This window comes from Lolium perenne, chromosome 2 (assembly GCF_019359855.2).
Source record: "Lolium perenne isolate Kyuss_39 chromosome 2, Kyuss_2.0, whole genome shotgun sequence".
Lineage (NCBI taxonomy): Eukaryota > Viridiplantae > Streptophyta > Magnoliopsida > Poales > Poaceae > Lolium > Lolium perenne.
The window spans coordinates 11,918,792-11,936,765 of record NC_067245.2 but is presented as its reverse complement, the minus strand read 5'-3'; the positions used below and the strand labels follow the sequence as shown (position 1 = coordinate 11,936,765).

The window sequence follows — 17,974 nt, the reverse complement described above, 5'->3', positions numbered from 1 at the left end:
AGAAGAAATAGCATTTGGACTGACACCACAATCTGAAGTAGCAACACTTACATGTTTTCATTCTCAGAGTGTAAGAAACCATTTGTAAAGAAGTAGCACAAATAAAAGTAAGATCACAAGTAGCTTAAACTTGCAAGCGAGACAACGAGCAGTAGGCAAAAATTTAAATCAATCATTCAAAAAAAAGGAGCAGCAGCACATGCATTTCAATTCCTCTTTCCATTTAGGCAGCAGCACATGCATTTCAATAAAGCACAATGCACAATTATTAAAATTGGATCAGCCAAGCAGCATAATTATTGAAATTTCCCTGCTACACACATCTAATAGAGGAACTACATAAATGTAACAAAAGAACATGAAGAGAAACATAAACAGTATTAGTAATAAACAGTAGGAGTAATAAATTCCCAATTTTGTACAGACCAAGAAATAGAACCGGTGCAGCCTTAGTAACCTCATAACAAGAGTAAAAAGGCATTTGAAATACAGTACTATTTTCATAATAAGCATATAGAACTGGATAGTATGACTTCCATGTAGCCACGTATTTCAATATTAGGTGGCAAAAATTTACAGTACTGCACATTAATTCAAGCTATCTACTTCCTGGTTGTTTAGGACATTGTTACTCAAATCTCGAACAAATAATTGTGTGAACTCTGGCTAAACACATGAGATGACATATGAATATAGATGCATACCAACATCGTGATCAGTGATCACAGCAAACTTACATGACCTCCTACATCACATTTACTTCACATGCAAGACAGCTGAAAAACACGGGCTGGGAAAGAAAATGGATCTCGGGAAAACCACTGTAGCTACTGAGCCACAAACTTCAACCTTGAAGACAACCTTTGGCTAGCAGCTAGACCGGTGTTACAGCCCCGGTAGCACCGGCCACAGCTCCGCCCCTGCTCCTCACCTCTTCAAACAGGATCCTGTACAAGTATGAAAAGAAAGAAATGTAAGCCCCAAATCAAACTAAAGAGAATGGGAAGCTCAGTTCACAACCATGCACTTAATATGACTATTTCCATTATGATGATATACTAGCATGATGATGAATCAAAGTTAAATTAATTATTTTACCATTGATTTCTTTAGTAAAGCAACAAGACATCCATGATCAGTAAAAATTAACAGGCACGAATCTAGCTATCGGCCAGAAACTGCTGAGTAGCTTTGCTTCATCACAAACTACTAGAACATATCAAGTTTTTTATACATGCGACAGTTAACAACATGCAAAACCAAGCTGGAATGATGCAATGACAATAACAACAACAAAAACAAGCATTTTTTAGAAGCCCCACGAAGGAGACCTCCAGTCCTGTCCTCCTTCAATAACAAATCGCAAATTTTTCATCAAATGCTAGTTACTAGATCGTTTCACAACATTACCTAATAACATCAGTTGAAGAAAATGAAGTACTGCTCCATGTTAGAATTCAGAAATTAAGCAGGTGGCAAGTACCAGATCAGAGAAGAAATAGCATTTGGACTGACCACAATCTGAAGTAACAAAGAATACATCTACATGCCACATGTTTTCATTCTCAGAGTGTAAGTTAAGAAGTAGCACAAATAAAAGTAAGATGGCAGCAACACAAGTAGCTTAAAATTGCAAGCGAGACAACAACCAGTAGGCAAAATTTTAAATCCATCATTAAAAAAAGCAGCAGCAGCACATGCATTTAAATTCCTCTTTCCATTTATGCAGCAGCACATGCATTTCAATAAAGCACAATGCACAATTATTAAAATTGGATCAGCCAAGCAGCACAATTATTGAAACTTCCCTGCTGCACACATCTAATAGAGGAACTACATAAATATAACAAAAGAGCGTGAAGAGAAACATAAACAGTATTAGTAATAAATAGGAGTAATAAATTTCCAATTTTGTACAGACCAAGAAATGGAACCGGTGCAGCCTTAGTAACCTCATAACAAGAGTAAGAAGGCATTTGAACTACAGTATTATTTTCATAATAAGCATATAGAACTGAATAGTATCACTTCCATGTAGCCACCTATTTCAAAATTAGGTGGCAAAAATCTGCATGGAGTTAACTACAATGCGCATTAATTCAAGCTATCTACTTCCTGGTTGTTTAGGACATTGTTACTCAAATCTCAAACAAATAGTGAACTATGGCTAAACACATGAGATGGCATATAAATAAAGATGCATACCAACATCGCGATCACAGCAAACTTACACGACCTCCTACGTCACATTTACTTCACATGCACAAGACAGCTGAAAATCACGGGCTGGGAAAGAAAATGGACCTCGGGAAAAACACCGTAGCTACCGAACCACAAACTTCAACCTTCAAGACAACCTTTGGCTAGCAGCTAGACCGTTGCTACAGCGCCGGTAGCACTGACCGCAGCTCCGCCCCTGCTCCTCACCTCTTGAAACAAGATCCTGTGCAAGTATGAAAAGAAAGAAATTTAAGCACCAAACCAAACTAAAGAGAATGGGAGTCTCAGTTCACAACCATGCACTTAATATGACTATTTCCGTTATGATGATATACTAGCATGACGATGAATCGAAGTTAAATTAATCATTTTACAATTGATTTCTTTAGTAAAACAACAAGACATCCATGATCAGCAAAATTAACAGGCACGAACCTAGCTATCAGCCAGAAACTGCTGAGTAGCTTTGCTTCATCACAAACTACTAGAACATATCATGTTTTTTATACATGCGACAGTTAACTACATGCAAAACTAAGCTGGTATGATGCAATGACAATAACAACAACAAAAACAAGCATTTTTAGAAGCCCCACGAAGGAGACCTCCACTCCCGTCCTGCTCCAATAACAAATCGCAAATTTTTCATCAAATGCTAGTTACTGGATCGTTTCACAACATTACCTAATAGCATCAGTTGAAGAAAAATAAAGTACTGATCCAGCGACATCATCAACCAGTCTCGCCATCCTTCCTCTTTGATGTAGAGGTGAAGCAGCCACAACTCCTCATGCCATGGCAACCATGCTAGCACCGCCTGAACCGCCCAGCCACGAGACAATCAAATCAGGATGCAGGAGAGCTTGAACTAGTGCCCAATAAAATAATTTTAACAATTGAGTACGTAAAAAGTATAAAATTGAAAGCCAGAATGCTTGACGTGGAGAAATTTGAATCAGAAACAAATAATTGCTACAAATCTGAATATGTTCCTTAATTAACAAGTAAATTTATCAGGCTAGTTAATTGTGGGTACTCTTTAGTGTGGCGTGGCATTCATCCTGCAGCCATTTCATCTACTTTTATTTGAGACGATGGATAATCATAGATGTTGCCACTGTTTGCTCAAAAAGCATTCTTTAAAATTAAGCTACATGCTACAGACTGTTAGAATACATGATATTTTCAATACAGACAACAACATTTCAGGGAAAGGGGACAGGTCCATGGGGGACATTGTCTTAGTGGAGTACATGCTCCGAGACTATTAATCCTTGAGCAATATATTTTTAAGAACATGAAAGGCAAATTGAACTAATCTTGAACACAGGCATGTACCGTTAATTTTGGTAAAAAAACAGTAGAAGTTCCATTTATCAGAGACTTGTGGAGATATTGTTCAACCTGAACCAATCTGAAGACCTGCCGGCTGCAGCAGCACCAGCAGCCCAAGGACTCCTTCCTCCTTGAAGAAGAGGTGCAGCAGCCGCAGCTGCTCGTGCCATGGCGCCGCCGGAAGCAACCAGTCGCGTGCCGGCTATCGGGGCAGAAAAGGAGGCCCCTTTCTTCTTCTCCTCCCCTTCTCCTTTCCCGCTGGTGAGCAAGACGGCCGCCGTGGTCCCGTTGGAGAGGATCTGTACGAGCGGAGGAGGGGGAAGTAGCCGGGGGCGGGTTGAGCTGGTGCAGGGCAGAGAGGGGCGGGCGATCTGATGCGCGCGTCTGGGGTAGGGTTTGTGGTGTAGGGATGCAGATCAAGGATTCCAAGCCATTGAATCGAGAGAGGAGGACGAGGTGGTCTCGGGCCGCGGCTCAGCAGCGCGAGAGCCCGCCGGAGCCGGCCGGAGACGCGGGTGGCTGGAAGCGGATTGGCCCCCCGATTGGGAGGAGGAGATGATGTTTCGTCGGTGGGAGGGGAAAGGACGAGATGGAGGAGTGTTCTGGGGTTCGTCTCCACACTTCGCCAAATTTTCGTCCAAAATTCCCGCTAGGCCGGATACAAATATTTCGGCTCCACAATCAAATATCCCAGCGCGTCAACTTTCCTTTGCCTCTCTAGTTTTGCTTAAGTAGTTCATGCACATGCAAATCAGTGGATGGATTGCATCTGCTAGAGTCTAGCTCCATGTGCATGTGGGCATACACATCTTTATCGGGAAGAAAGAAAATGTGTGCATACACATGCGGTTCTACCACACCACGTGATGAAACAAAAAATACACACATGCACGCCATTACACTTGTCACACCTGGGATAGTTTACAAAAGATCGTTTCACAAAAGGTTCGTCGAGAAATTCGCGTCATCGACGCAAGGCGAGTCCGGGGTCAACACGGCTTATACAGTATGTAGGCCCGGACGGCTCGAGGAAAACAACCATGGTCCAGTGTTGGCGGAGGGCCTATGGAGCTGAGACCACTTCACATGCATCGGCGTGATGTCCACGTCGTCCGCCGAAAGGCGACGTGAAGTCAAGTGCTGACCAAGAATCCACAAAACAAGACAATGCCTAAAAAAACAAGACAATTTCTTCGAGAGAGATATATGCGGGATTAGGATGGCCACGAAGGCGTAGGGAGGTTTGGACGAGAGGGTGATTAGGGAGAGAAGTTAGGATGACCTAGCAAGGTAGAGAAGTTTATTCTTGGCCGGATGACCATTGTGGTGTAGTGAGCGATTTGTAGGGCCACTGATGATTGATTTCTTGCCCTTGAGATCCGATACGAGGAGCCATTTGAGTTTTCCGTTTGAAATCAAGAATATCCGACGCATGGGCTGATTGGCGAGTTTTGCATGTTAGTAGCACTCCCTCTATCCATAAAAGAATGTCGGAGATTTATGAGGATTTAGAGTCACGATTCAGTGTCACGATTCGAAGGATTCTTCTTTTATGGGGTTGTTTTCAGAGTAGTGAATTATGTTGGAAATAAGTAGCAAAACAGAGGTGTGGGCTAGCGGATGGATGTGCTTGGTTCTTTTTTGAAAACCATCGATACTCCGTATATACCATGCATGCGCGCTTAATTAGCAAGGGAAAATTATAGAGGACCGGATTGCTCCGGAAAAGCGAACCGGCTAGCTAGCTAGCTGCTGTAATGGACACGTGCACAAACAGTTTTGTCGGTGAAGAAGCTAGGCAATGGTCGATGAGGGAAGCAAAGCGGTTTTGGCAATCGATTCCGCCAACTTGTGGGTATAGTATGTGGTGATATTTGTTTGCGCGCGCACTGGTGGAGTGGAGGGGCGTCGGATTTCTCGATTTGGCTGGCGCGAGAGAAAGAAAACAAGGAGAATTAGTTTGGATTTTCATTAATTTGATGCGGCAACGGAACGAATCGAACGAGACATCGGAAAAAGCACCGCGCTTGCTTGCTTTCTTCTTCGATATCACCACCTTTCATTGAAGTGAGGAGGCAACAACACCGTGACAACACAACAAAGCAAATTCTGTCGGACTCATGTACCTACGGCCGCTAGCTACGGCGCCGCATCTATCTACGGTGGCTAGCGCGCATCAACTAAGGCGGCGACGACGCTTCATTCGATGACGATGACGCCCGCCGCGCGCTCCTTTGCCTTCTGGCGCTGCTGAAGCTCGGCGTCGGCGGGGGCGACCTCGCGGAGGCGGGTGCGCTCGGAGGTCCGCTTGATCCGCGCGAGGACGCGCGCCTCGGCCTCGTCGGAGGCGACGTAGTCGCCATCGATGACGTCTTCTTCTTTCGAATCCTCGGAGCTGAACCCCGAGGAGAGAGCGAGCGGCGAATTAAAAAGTACGGCGGTTGCTGCCGCTGCTGCTCCCCACACCCGAGGAGGAGGCGCGTCCATAGGCGTACGGCGCGAGGGAGGTAGGCGGAGTAACTCCGCAGTTGGTCCAGTGCCGCGCCGCCCGCTTCTTGCTGCCCACCGAGCGGCTTGCTTTGAGCTCGGCGCTTGTCTTGAGGAGGTGGGGCGGTGGGATGGGATCCATGTCGACACGGTGGAGCGTTTCACGTGGATGGCGGTGTGGATTAGGTGGTGGCAGTGGAGTATTTGTTTTTGGTTTCACTAGATTTGGCGTTGGGAAGGTGTAAAGCAGGTCAAGATTGAAGCACCGTGAGCGAGCGACCGACCGACCGATGGATCGATTTTGCATCGGGAAGGCTGAAGCGAAGCAAGGAGAAGGCAGTAGGTAATTAATAAGCTGTGAGAAAGAAAAACAGCAGCAGCTTTGACACACAACAAAAAAGAAATGATTGCGAATTCCCGGCAACGCGTGCAGCACTTGACGTACGCGCGTACTACGTCTTAGTGGAGTTATTATAGAAATTATTAAAAGACGCAAAAAATGAAGGGGATGCGAAGGTTGGAATAATTAAGTAGGGAGACAATTAATAATTAAAAGCGAGCTAGGGATTAATTGGTTTGGTTTGGTTACAGGCGCCGCGCGCGAGAAGAGGATCTCGCGCTTGCTTCATTCCGTAATTACAGTAGTTGCCTCGTTTCGTTTCCGCTTCCGCTTCCGCTTCCGGTTGATTGATTAATTAATGAATGGATTTAAGAAGAGGCCAAAACGATTTAAGAAGAGGGAGGGGTTTGTTTCCCTTGTTTTTGAATTAAATAAACGGAGACAGCAGGCAGGCAGGCAGGCAGATTCACGGACGGGAGCGGGACTCTCTCTCGGCGTGTGAGCGGAGAAATCAACCGTGTGTGTACCTGCCTCATGGAGAAAGCGTGCGCACGTACGGAACCAACGCGAGGTCGTCTAGGTCCCAGACGTGCGACGCGAGCTCCTGGCTCCTGCCGTGGGCCCGTGGCCTCCTGGAGATGACCGACCGACCGAGCTAGCCAGCCCCCGCCCGCACGTACGGAACCAACGCTCGGCCTCCTGGAGACTTGGCCACGTATGTATGTTGCTTTCATCTGGAGAAATCCCATGCTTTCTCCGCGCCTCCACTCCATTCCGTTCCATTTCTCTCCTCCTACCTTCCTTTTGCCCCTCCACGTTTCATACCTCCGCTCGGCCGCGCGCTCCTACAAAGCCCCGCCCCTGCTTCATTCCCCTGCCCAAACAAGAGTGCTCCTCTGCCCCGACGAACAGAGTCACAGAGAAAGACAGACTCGAGTACCCATGTCGTCGGCTGCAAGCCCGGTGGCGGTCGCGGAGTACATCGCCGAGATCGAGAAGGCGCGGCGGGACCTCCGCGCGCTCATCGCCACCAAGAGCTGCGCACCCATCATGCTCCGCCTCGCGTACGTGCCGCTCGTGTTCCTCCATTATGCTGGCGTTTTCCATCTCCCATAACGACGCGCGGTGACCATGGCGCATGCAGATGGCACGATGCCGGCACCTACGACAAGGCCACCAACACCGGAGGCCCCAACGGCTCCATCAGGCTCCCGGAGGAGCTCCGCCACGCCGCCAATGCAGGGCTCAATATCGCCGTCGACCTTCTAGGTCAGCACGCCACTCGATTCTTCTGTCAGACGATTTCACTTGTGATCCAGTTAAGCAAATATAACTGATGGTGAGTTCCTATGATGCAGAACCAATCAAGCAGAAGCACCCCAAGATCACGTACGCCGACCTGTACCAGCTCGCGGGGGTTGTTGCCGTAGAGGTCACCGGTGGACCAACCATAGATTTCATTCCTGGCAGGAAGGTGAGTTAACAAGAACAGCAACATATACAGGTTCATTGCCAGACCCTGCTTAATTCTTGTCAAAGTACCTTAATACTAGTACTCTTTGGCATCTAAACCAGGATTCTTCAGTTTGCCCCGAGGAAGGACGCCTGCCAGATGCTAAGCAAGGTAACCAACTTGTGCCACCACTCCTTAGATTATCCTGATACGAATCTTTCTTCGTGAATGAAATGCGGGATGCTAAAATGTCCTATTGTGTTACCGAAAATTAGTTTCAACTCATGCACTTTGAATTAGAATTTTGAACAATCATGCACTTAAAGAGAGATAAAGATCGCTAAAAATGCTTTTGTTATCATGTGATCAGGTGCTTCACACCTGAGGGATGTGTTCTACCGCATGGGATTGACTGACAAGGACATAGTAGCACTCTCGGGTGGTCATACTCTGGTAATCTAACCACACATTTTTTGGCTTGTTAACATAACAACTCATCCACCACATTTCTTTTGATAGAAAGTTTTTATTCTGCAATTGCAAATTTTCAGGGGAAAGCTCGGCGGGACAGGTCGGGATTCGAAGGTGCTTGGACAAAGGAACCTCTCAAGTTTGACAACTCCTATTTTATGTAAGCAGACCATGGCATGTTTCATCAGTTGCCGCTGCGCATCAAACATTGCCATCACCTCACTTCCTCTTCTGTGTATGCTGCAGTGAGCTTCTGAAAGGGGACTCCGATGGCCTCCTGAAGCTGCCAACAGACAAGGTTCTAGTGGACCATCCAGCTTTCCGTCCCTACGTCGAGAAATATGCAAAGGTAAATCACAGTGGAATTCAGAATTTCTCCGGTCCATGTGATACAATTTTTTTCTAGCTTGTTGGATATATCTGGCAATTTTTCTGTGCAGGATGAGGATGCGTTCTTCAGGGACTACGCTGAGTCGCACAAGAAGCTCTCAGAGCTCGGGTTCACGCCTTCCCGCGCTACCCTATTGGCGTGGAAGTCCAGAGACAAGGCCAAGAGGGTGGTGACTACAACTACGGCTGTCTTCGCAGTTGCTGTTGCTGTCATCGCCTGCGCTTACATCTGCGAAACCAAGAAGAAGCTTGGTTAATTTCAATCTTCTCATCATTGCTTTGGGAACAAACTTAATCGAACGTTCAGGATGTTGTGGGCCGTATATGAGAACTGAGACTCGTCCGGAATTAATGTGTTATGTTGTGAAGTTGTACAGAGAACGAAATAAGGAACTTATGGTACTTGTCGAATGTGAAGTTTCTACTAGGGTTGCTGCGTTCTCAAGCAGATGAAAAAATTATTGTTCGTGAGTTTCATTGAAATACATTCATGGATCCAAAAATATGTATTGATGAATTCCAAAAATATTCATGGGTTCCAAATCAATGTTTACAGAATCAAAGAAATATATTCATTACTTTAAAAAAGTTTCTAACATACCGAGTAGTAAAAAAATGTTCAAGTATCTTTGAAAAAAATTACGGGGTTAAAAAGATATTTGGTTCATGAGTTAAAAAAAATTAAGTTCACGAAGCTAAAAGATGTACATGGACGCCATCAATTCAAAGAAATGTTCACGAGGTTTCAGAAAATACATTCATCGGTTCGAAAAATGTCACACCTACAAAAATATTCATGGCTTTTGAAAAAAATATAATTCACGGGTACCATTTTTTTGTTCCTTAAAAGATATTGTATAAAAACTTTGTTAACACGAGCGCGTACGTGGCTAGGAGATGTACACGTTGAACTTCGGAACATCACGTACTTAGAGCATCCCCGCTAGGAGCCCCCAAAGGACCCCAAACGACCTTTGGGGGTTGAGGCCCAAAAATTCCCCCCACCGGAGCTCCCCAAACGTTGCCGGCCTGAATAGCGCCCCGGGAAAAGCCTAGAACACCCGTGTCGGCCTCGTGGTTCGGGGGTCCAACGGGGGGTGCCGACAATGCACGGTTGGCGGAGAAAACAACGCAGGCCCATCCTGGCAGCCGCACTGCGCAAATCCACAACCCGTCACACCCCTCTTTCACCCCGCGGTTCCTCTCCACCCCGCGAATCTCATCAACCACCGCCGCCCCGCATCGACGGTGATAACTACGGCGGCTGCGTGTCTAGACTCTCTTCGTCTGCCGCCTCCCACCGGCATCCTCCTGTAGGCCTCGTCTAGTTGCTGCAAGCCACCACCGAGCACCACATCATCTCCCTCCAGGATGCCCACCCCGTTGCATCCCATCTCGCAGTCACCGGCACAAGGTTTCGGCCAACACAACCACACAACCAGCGTGCACGGAAGGTGTTCGGTGCATTGACTGGGTGAGTGTTCATCTTTATTTTTGGTCAAATTTTTTCAGGTGAATGTTCATCTCTATATATTTGATTGGTTCATTCTGTCATGCGTAGAAATGGATAGCGACGATGAGATGATGGTCACACTTTTGTTGGAAGAGGAGGACGTGGTCGCGGCCGAGAGGAAGAAACGTCTTAATTCTTCTCATCGCTGTTTATGCCTACGGGCGAAGCTGCTACACCGTCACATTTTCGGTTCAGTTATGGGAAAGCGGAAGAACATAGACCGCAAGCGCCTAGCCGGGGCTCGGATGCTTGAAGATGATTGCCTCAAAGATGGCGCCACACATCCTCCCAAAACCTTTCGCCTCCGCTTTCGGATGAACAAGAAAACCTTCCAGATCATTGTGCAAGGTGTGCGGGAGTACGATACCTATTTCCAGCGCAAGAAATATTGCACTGGGTTATATGCTTTCACTTCTGAACAGAAGTGCACGACAACCTTGAGGTGCCTTTCATATGGAGCTCATGCAGATGCTTGTGATGATTACATACAACAACATCCACGACCTTCAAGACCGTGTATAGGTTTTGCCAGGCGGTGGCGGCACTGTTTGGGCCACACTACCTCAGGGCACCCATTGAAGAAGACGCAACTCAGATATTGGCTCAATATGCAACAAGGGGATTTCCACGTATGGTGGGAAGCATCGATTGCATGCATTAGGGTTGGAAAATTGCCCGTTTTCTTTACAAGGGCCACACTGGACAGTGCAGTGTCGTTCTTGAGGTTGTGGCTGACTATGACATGCGCATTTGGCATGCTTTCTTTGGCATACCTAGATCACACAATGATATCAACGTTCTACAACGGTCACCAGCTGTCTTTCGTCGGCTTGCTGAAAGCCACGCCCCTGAGATCAACTATGAGATCAATGGACGACACACATACAACAAGGGATATTATGGCATATATTCTCCGTGGGTGACAATTATGAAGACAACAGCCAACCGTTTCACTTAGGCCATGGCATGGTTTTCACAGTGCTAGAAGGCGAGTAGGATGGCTGTCGAGCGGGCGTTTGGAGCGCTCCAAGCTCGATTTCCTATTGTCAGGTACCCTGTGATGAATGCCTGCGTGATCATGTACAATATAATCATCGAGAGTAAGCGCACCGATCCCCTTTCTACATATATGAACTTTCAGTGCCAGAGACCCCTTCTTTGTAGTTGATCACCAGGTGTCGGTTGAGTTCTCAGCTTTCATCGGCATGCATTGATACGCGTACAACACGCGTCCGTTGGGAACCCCAAGAGGAAGGTGTGATGCGTACAGCGGCAAGTTTTCCCTCAGTATGAAACCAAGGTTTATCGAACCAGTAGGAGCCAAGAAACACGTTGAAGGTTGATGGCGGCGGGATGTAGTGCGGCGCAACACCAAAGATTCCGGCGCCAACGTGGAACCTGCACAACACAAACCAAGTACTTTGCCCCAACGAAACAGTGAGGTTGTCAATTTCACCGGCTTCTTTGTAACAAAGGATTAACCGTATTGTGTGGAAGATGATTGTTTGCAGAAAACGATAAAAACGGTATTGCGATGGGATTGTATTTCAGTATAGATAATTGTACCGGGGTCCACAGTTCACTAGAGGTGTCTCTCCCATAAGATAAACAGCATGTTGGGTGAACAAATTACAGTTGGGCAATTGACAAATAAAGAGGGCATGACCATGCACATACATATTATGATGAGTATTGTGAGATTTAATTGGGCATTACGACAAAGTACATAGACCGTTATCCAGCATGCATCTATGCCTAAAAAGTCCACCTTCAGGTTATCATCCGAACCCCCTCCAGTATTAAGTTGCTAACAACAGACAATTGCATTAAGTATTGCGCGTAATGTAATCAGTGACTACATCCTTGAACATAGCACCAATGTTTTATCCCTAGTGGCAACAGCACATCCATAATCTTAGAGATTTCTGTCACTTCCCCAGATTCACGGAGACATGAACCCACTATCGAGCATAAATACTCCCTCTTGGAGTTACAAGCATCTACTTGGCCAGAGTATCTACTAGTAACGGAGAGCATGCAAGATCATAAACAACACATAGACATAACTTTGATAATCAACATAACAAGTATTCTCTATTCATCGGATCCCAACAAACGCAACATATAGAATTACAGATAGATGATCTTGATCATGTTCGGCAGCTCACAAGACCCGACAATTAAGCACAATGGGGAGAAGACAACCATCTAGCTACTGCTATAGACCCATAGTCCAGGGGTAGACTACTCACACATCACTCCGGAGGCGACCATGGCAGCGTAGAGTCCTCCGGGAGATGATTCCCCTCTCCGGCAGGGTGCCGGAGGCGATCTCCTGAATCCCCCGAGATGGGATTGGCGGCGGCGGCGTCTCAGTAAGGTTTTCCGTATCGTGGCTCTCGGTACTGGGGGTTTCGCGTCTGAGGCTTTAAGTAGGCGGAAGGGCAGGTCAGGAGGCGGCACGAGGGGCCCACACCATAGGGCCGCGCGGCCAAGGGGCAGGCCGCGCCACCCTAGGGTTTGGCCACCTCGTGGCCCCACTTCGTCTCCTCTTCGGTCTTCTGGAAGCTTCGTGGCAAAATAGGACCCTGGGCGTTGATTTCGTCCAATTCCGAGAATATTTCGTTACTAGGATTTCTGAAACCAAAAACAGCAGAAAACAAAGAATCGGCACTTCGGCATCTTGTTAATAGGTTAGTTCCAGAAAATGCACGAATATGACATAAAGTGTGCATAAAACATGTAGATATCATCAATAATGTGGCATGGAACACAAGAAATTATCGATACGTCGGAGACGTATCAACATCCCCAAGCTTAGTTACGCTCGTCCGAGCGAGTAAAACGATAACAAAGATAATTTCTGGAGTGACATGCCATCATAACCTTGATCATACTATTTGTAAAGCATATGTAGTGAATGCAGCGATCAAAACAATGTATATGACATGAGTAAACAAGTGAATCATATAGCAAAGACTTTTCATGAATAGTACTTCAAGACAAGCATCAATAAGTCTTGCATAAGAGTTAACTCATAAAGCAATAATTCAAAGTAAAAGCATTGAAGCAACACAACGGAAGATTAAGTTTCAGCGGTTGCTTTCAACTTGTAACATGTATATCTCATGGATATTGTCAACATAGAGTAATATAATAAGTGCAATATGCAAGTATGTAGGAATCAATGCACAGTTCACACAAGTGTTTGCTTCTTGAGGTGGAGAGAAATAGGTGAACTGACTCAACAATGAAAGTAAAAGAATGGTCCTCCATAGAGGAAAAGCATCGATTGCTATATTTGTGCTAGAGCTTTGATTTTGAAAACATGAAACAATTTTGTCAACGGTAGTAATAAAGCATATGTATCATGTAAATTATATCTTTTTTTTGAAAAAGTCATGTAAATTATATCTTACAAGTTGCAAGCCTCATGCATAGTATACTAATAGTGCCCGCACCTTGTCCTAATTAGCTTGGACTACCGGATCATCGCAATGCACATGTTTTAACCAAGTGTCACAAAGGGGTACCTCTATGCCGTCTGTACAAAGGTCTAAGGAGAAAGCTCGCATTGGATTTCTCGCTATTGATTATTCTCAACTTATACATACATACCGGGACAACATAGACAACAGATAATGGACTCCTCTTTTATGCATAAGCATGTGGCAACAATTAATAATTTTCTCATATGAGATTGAGGATATATGTCCAAAACTGAAACTTCCACCATGGATCATGGCTTTAGTTAGCGGCCCAATGTTCTTCTCTAACAATATGCATGCTTAACCATAAGGTGGTAGATCTCCCTTACTTCAGACAAGACGAACATGCATAGCAACTCACATGAAATTCAACAAAGAATAGTTGATGGCGTCCCCAGTGAACATGGTTATCGCACAACAAGCAACTTAATAAGAGATAAAGTGCATAAGTACATATTCAATACCACAATAGTTTTTAAGCTATTTGTCCCATGAGCTATATATTGCAAAGGTGAATGATGGAATTTTAAAGGTAGCACTCAAGCAATTTACTTTGGAATGGCGGAGAAATACCATGTAGTAGGTAGGTATGGTGGACACAAATGGCATAGTGGTTGGCTCAAGGATTTTGGATGCATGAGAAGTAATCCCTCTCGATACAAGGTTTAGGCTAGCAAGGTTATTTGAAACAAACACAAGGATGAACCGGTGCAGCAAAAATCACATAAAAGACATATTGAAAACATTATAAGACTCTACACCGTCTTCCTTGTTGTTCAAACTCAATACTAGAAATTATCTAGACCTTAGAGAGACCAAATATGCAAACCAAATTTTAGCATGCTCTATGTATTTCTTCATTAATGGGTGCAAAGTATATGATGCAAGAGCTTAAACATGAGCACAACAATTGCCAAGTATCACATTACCCAAGACATTTTAGCAATTTACTACATGTATCATTTTCCAATTCCAACCATATAACAATTTAACGAAGAAGAAACTTCGCCATGAATACTATGAGTAGAGCCTAAGGACATACTTATCCATATGCTACAGCGGAGCGTGTCTCTCTCCCACAAAGTGAATGCTAGGATCCATTTTATTCAAACAAAACAAAAAACAAAAACAAACCGACGCTCCAAGAAAAGCACATAAGATGTGATGGAATAAAAATATAGTTTCAGGGGAGGAACCTGATAATGTTGTCGATGAAGAAGGGGATGCCTTGGGCATCCCCAAGCTTAGACGCTTGAGTCTTCTTAGAATATGCAGGGGTGAACCACCGGGGCATCCCCAAGCTTAGAGCTTTCACTCTCCTTGATCATGTTGCATCATACTCCTCTCTTGATCCTTGAAAACTTCCTCCACACCAAACTTAGAACAACTCATTAGAGGGTTAGTGGACAATAAAAATTAACATGTTCAGAGGTGACATAATCATTCTTAACACTTCTGGACATTGCATAAAGCTACTGGATATTAATGGATCAAAGAAATTCATCCAACATAGCAAAAGAGGCAATGCGAAATAAAAGGCAGAATCTGTCAAAACAGAACAGTTCGTATTGACGAATTTTATCGAGGCACCAGACTTGCTCAAATGAAAATGCTCAAATTGAATGAAAGTTGCGTACATATCTGAGGATTACTCACGTAAATTGGCATAATTTTCTGAGCTACCTACAGAGAAAACAGCCCAGATTGGTGACAGCAAAGAAATCTGTTTCTGCGCAGTAATCCAAATCTAGTATGAACTTTACTATCAATGACTTTACTTGGCACAACAAAACACTAAACTAAGATAAGGAGAGGTTGCTACAGTAGTAAACAACTTCCAAGACACAAAATAAAAACAAAGTACTGTAGTAAAAACCATGGGTTGTCTCCCATAAGCGCTTTTCTTTAACGCCTTTCAGCTAGGCGCGAAAGTATGTATCAAGTATTATCAAGAGACGAAGTGTCAACATCAGAATTTGTTCTAATAATAGAATCAAAAGGTAACTTCATTCTCTTTCTAGGGAAGTGTTCCATACCTTTCTTGAGAGGAAATTAATATTTAATATTACCTTCCTTCATATCAATGATAGCACCAACGGTTCGAAGAAAAGGTCTTCCCAATATAATGGGACAAGATGCATTGCATTCAATATCCAAGACAACAAAATCAACGGGGACAAGGTTATTGTTAACGGTAATGCGAACATTATCAACTTTCCCCAAAGGTTTCTTTGTAGAATGATCAGCAAGATTAACATCCAAATAACAATTTTTCAGCGGTGGCAAGTCAAGCATATTATAAATTTTCTTAGGCATAACGGAAATACTTGCACCAAGATCACATAAAGCATTACAATCAAAATCTTTAACCTTCATCTTAATGATGGGCTCCCAACCATCCTCTAGCTTTCTAGGAATAGAGGCTTCGCGCTCTAGTTTCTCTTCTCTAGCTTTTATGAGAGCATTTGTAATATGTTGCGTGAAAGCCAAATTTATAGCACTAGCATTAGGACTTTTAGCAAGTTTTTGCAAGAACTTTATAACTTCAGAGATGTGGCAATCATCAAAATTCAAACCATTATAATCTAAAGCAATGGGATCATCATCCCCAATGCTGGAAAAAATTTCAGCAGTTTTATCACGAGCGATTTCGCGGTTTAGCAGTTTCGGGCAGTTTCTCGCGCTTTGCATTAGTAGTGGAAACATTGCTAACACCAATTCTTTTATTATTAATAGTAGGAGGTGCAGCAACATGTGTAGCATTAGCATTACTAGTCGTGGTAATAGTCCAAACTTTAGCTACATTCTTCTCTTTAGCTAGTTTTTCATTTTCTTCTCTATCCCACCTAGCACGCAGTTCGGCCATTAGTCTTATATTCTCATTAATTCTAACTTGGATGGCATTTGCTGTAGTAACAATTTTATTTTCAATATCCCTATTAGGCATAACTTTCGATTTCAAAAGATCAACATCAGAGGCAAGACTATCAACTTTAGAAGCAAGTATATCAATTTTCCCAAGCTTTTCTTCAACAGATTTGTTAAAAGCAGTTTGTGTACTAATAAATTCTTTAAGCATGGCTTCAAGTCCAGGGGGTGAATTCCTATTATTGTTGTAAGAATTCCCATAAGAATTACCATAGCCATTGCCATTATTATAAGGATATGGCCTATAGTTGTTACTAGAATTGTTCCGGTAAGCATTGTTGTTGAAATTATTATTTTTAATGAAGTTTACATCAACATGTTCTTCTTGGGCAACCAATGAAGCTAACGAAACATTATTAGGATCAACATTAGTCCTATCATTCACAAGCATAGACATAATAGCATCAATCTTATCACTCAAGGAAGAGGTTTCTTCGATAGAATTTACCTTCTTACCTTGTGGAGCTCTTTCCGTGTGCCATTCAGAGTAATTGATCATCATATTATCAAGAAGCTTTGTTGCTTCACCAAGAGTGATGGACATAAAGGTACCTCCAGCAGCTGAATCCAATAAATTCCGCGAAGAAAAATTTAGTCCTGCATAGAAGGTTTGGATGATCATCCAAGTAGTCAGTCCATGGGTTGGGCAATTTTTAACCAGAGATTTCATTCTTTCCCATGCTTGTGCAACATGCTCAGTATCTAATTGTTTAAAATTCATTATGCTACTCCTCAAAGATATAATTTTAGCAGGGGGATAATATCTACCAATAAAAGCATCCTTGCATTTAGTCCATGAATCAATACTATTCTTAGGTAGAGATAGCAACCAATCTTTAGCTCTTCCTCTTAATGAGAAAGGGAACAATTTTAATTTTATAATGTCACCATCTACATCTTTATACTTTTGCATTTCACATAGTTCAACAAAATTATTAAGATGGGCAGCAGCATCATCAGAACTAACACCAGAAAATTACTCTCGCATAACAAGATTTAGTAAACCAGGTTTAATTTCAAAGAATTCTGCTGTAGTAGCAGGTGGAGCAATAGGTGTGCATAAGAAATCATTATTATTTGTGGTTGTGAAGTCACACAACTTAGTATTTTCAGGGGTGGCCATTTTAGCAATAGTAAATAAAGCAAACTAGATAAAGTAAATGCAAGTAACTAATTTTTTTGTGTGTTTTTGATATAGCAAACAAGATAGCAAATAAAGTAAAACTAGCAACTAATTTTTTTGTATTTTGATTTAGTGCAGCAAACAAAGTAGTAAATAAAACTAAGCAAGACAAAAACAAAGTAAAGAGATTGGGATGTGGAGACTCCCCTTGCAGCGTGTCTTGATC

At 43.6% G+C, this 17,974-nt stretch overlaps 1 protein-coding gene and 1 long non-coding RNA gene across 2 annotated transcripts in view; one reads left to right on the top strand and one right to left on the bottom strand.

Moving 5' to 3' along the window:
• Positions 1-4,147, bottom strand: part of LOC127331166 (uncharacterized) — a 36,176-nt gene extending 32,029 nt beyond the window's left edge. Inside the window, exon 1 of the long non-coding RNA XR_011751364.1 lies at positions 3,625-4,147. This is a non-coding gene — a long non-coding RNA (uncharacterized lncRNA). The remainder of the gene's footprint in view (positions 1-3,624) is intronic.
• Positions 4,148-7,276: 3,129 nt separating this feature from the next.
• LOC127331163 (probable L-ascorbate peroxidase 3, peroxisomal) lies at positions 7,277-9,182 on the top strand. The gene is made up of 8 exons (XM_051357223.2): positions 7,277-7,446; positions 7,527-7,651; positions 7,741-7,856; positions 7,958-8,006; positions 8,206-8,288; positions 8,387-8,466; positions 8,553-8,655; positions 8,747-9,182. Exons 1-8 carry the CDS (start codon positions 7,325-7,327, stop codon positions 8,951-8,953), a joined length of 885 nt encoding a protein of 294 aa, XP_051213183.1. The 5' UTR covers positions 7,277-7,324; the 3' UTR covers positions 8,954-9,182.
• Positions 9,183-17,974: the final 8,792 nt, after the last annotated feature.

Bases quoted from the DNA above. Each gene is read 5' to 3' on its own strand.
- LOC127331163 (XM_051357223.2), top strand. From the start codon at position 7,325: ATGTCGTCGGCTGCAAGCCCGGTGGCGGTCGCGGAGTACATCGCCGAG. The intron at 7,652-7,740 runs GTCAGCACGCCA...CCTATGATGCAG, and splicing joins TATCGCCGTCGACCTTCTAG to AACCAATCAAGCAGAAGCAC. The intron at 8,656-8,746 runs GTAAATCACAGT...TTTTCTGTGCAG, and splicing joins ACGTCGAGAAATATGCAAAG to GATGAGGATGCGTTCTTCAG.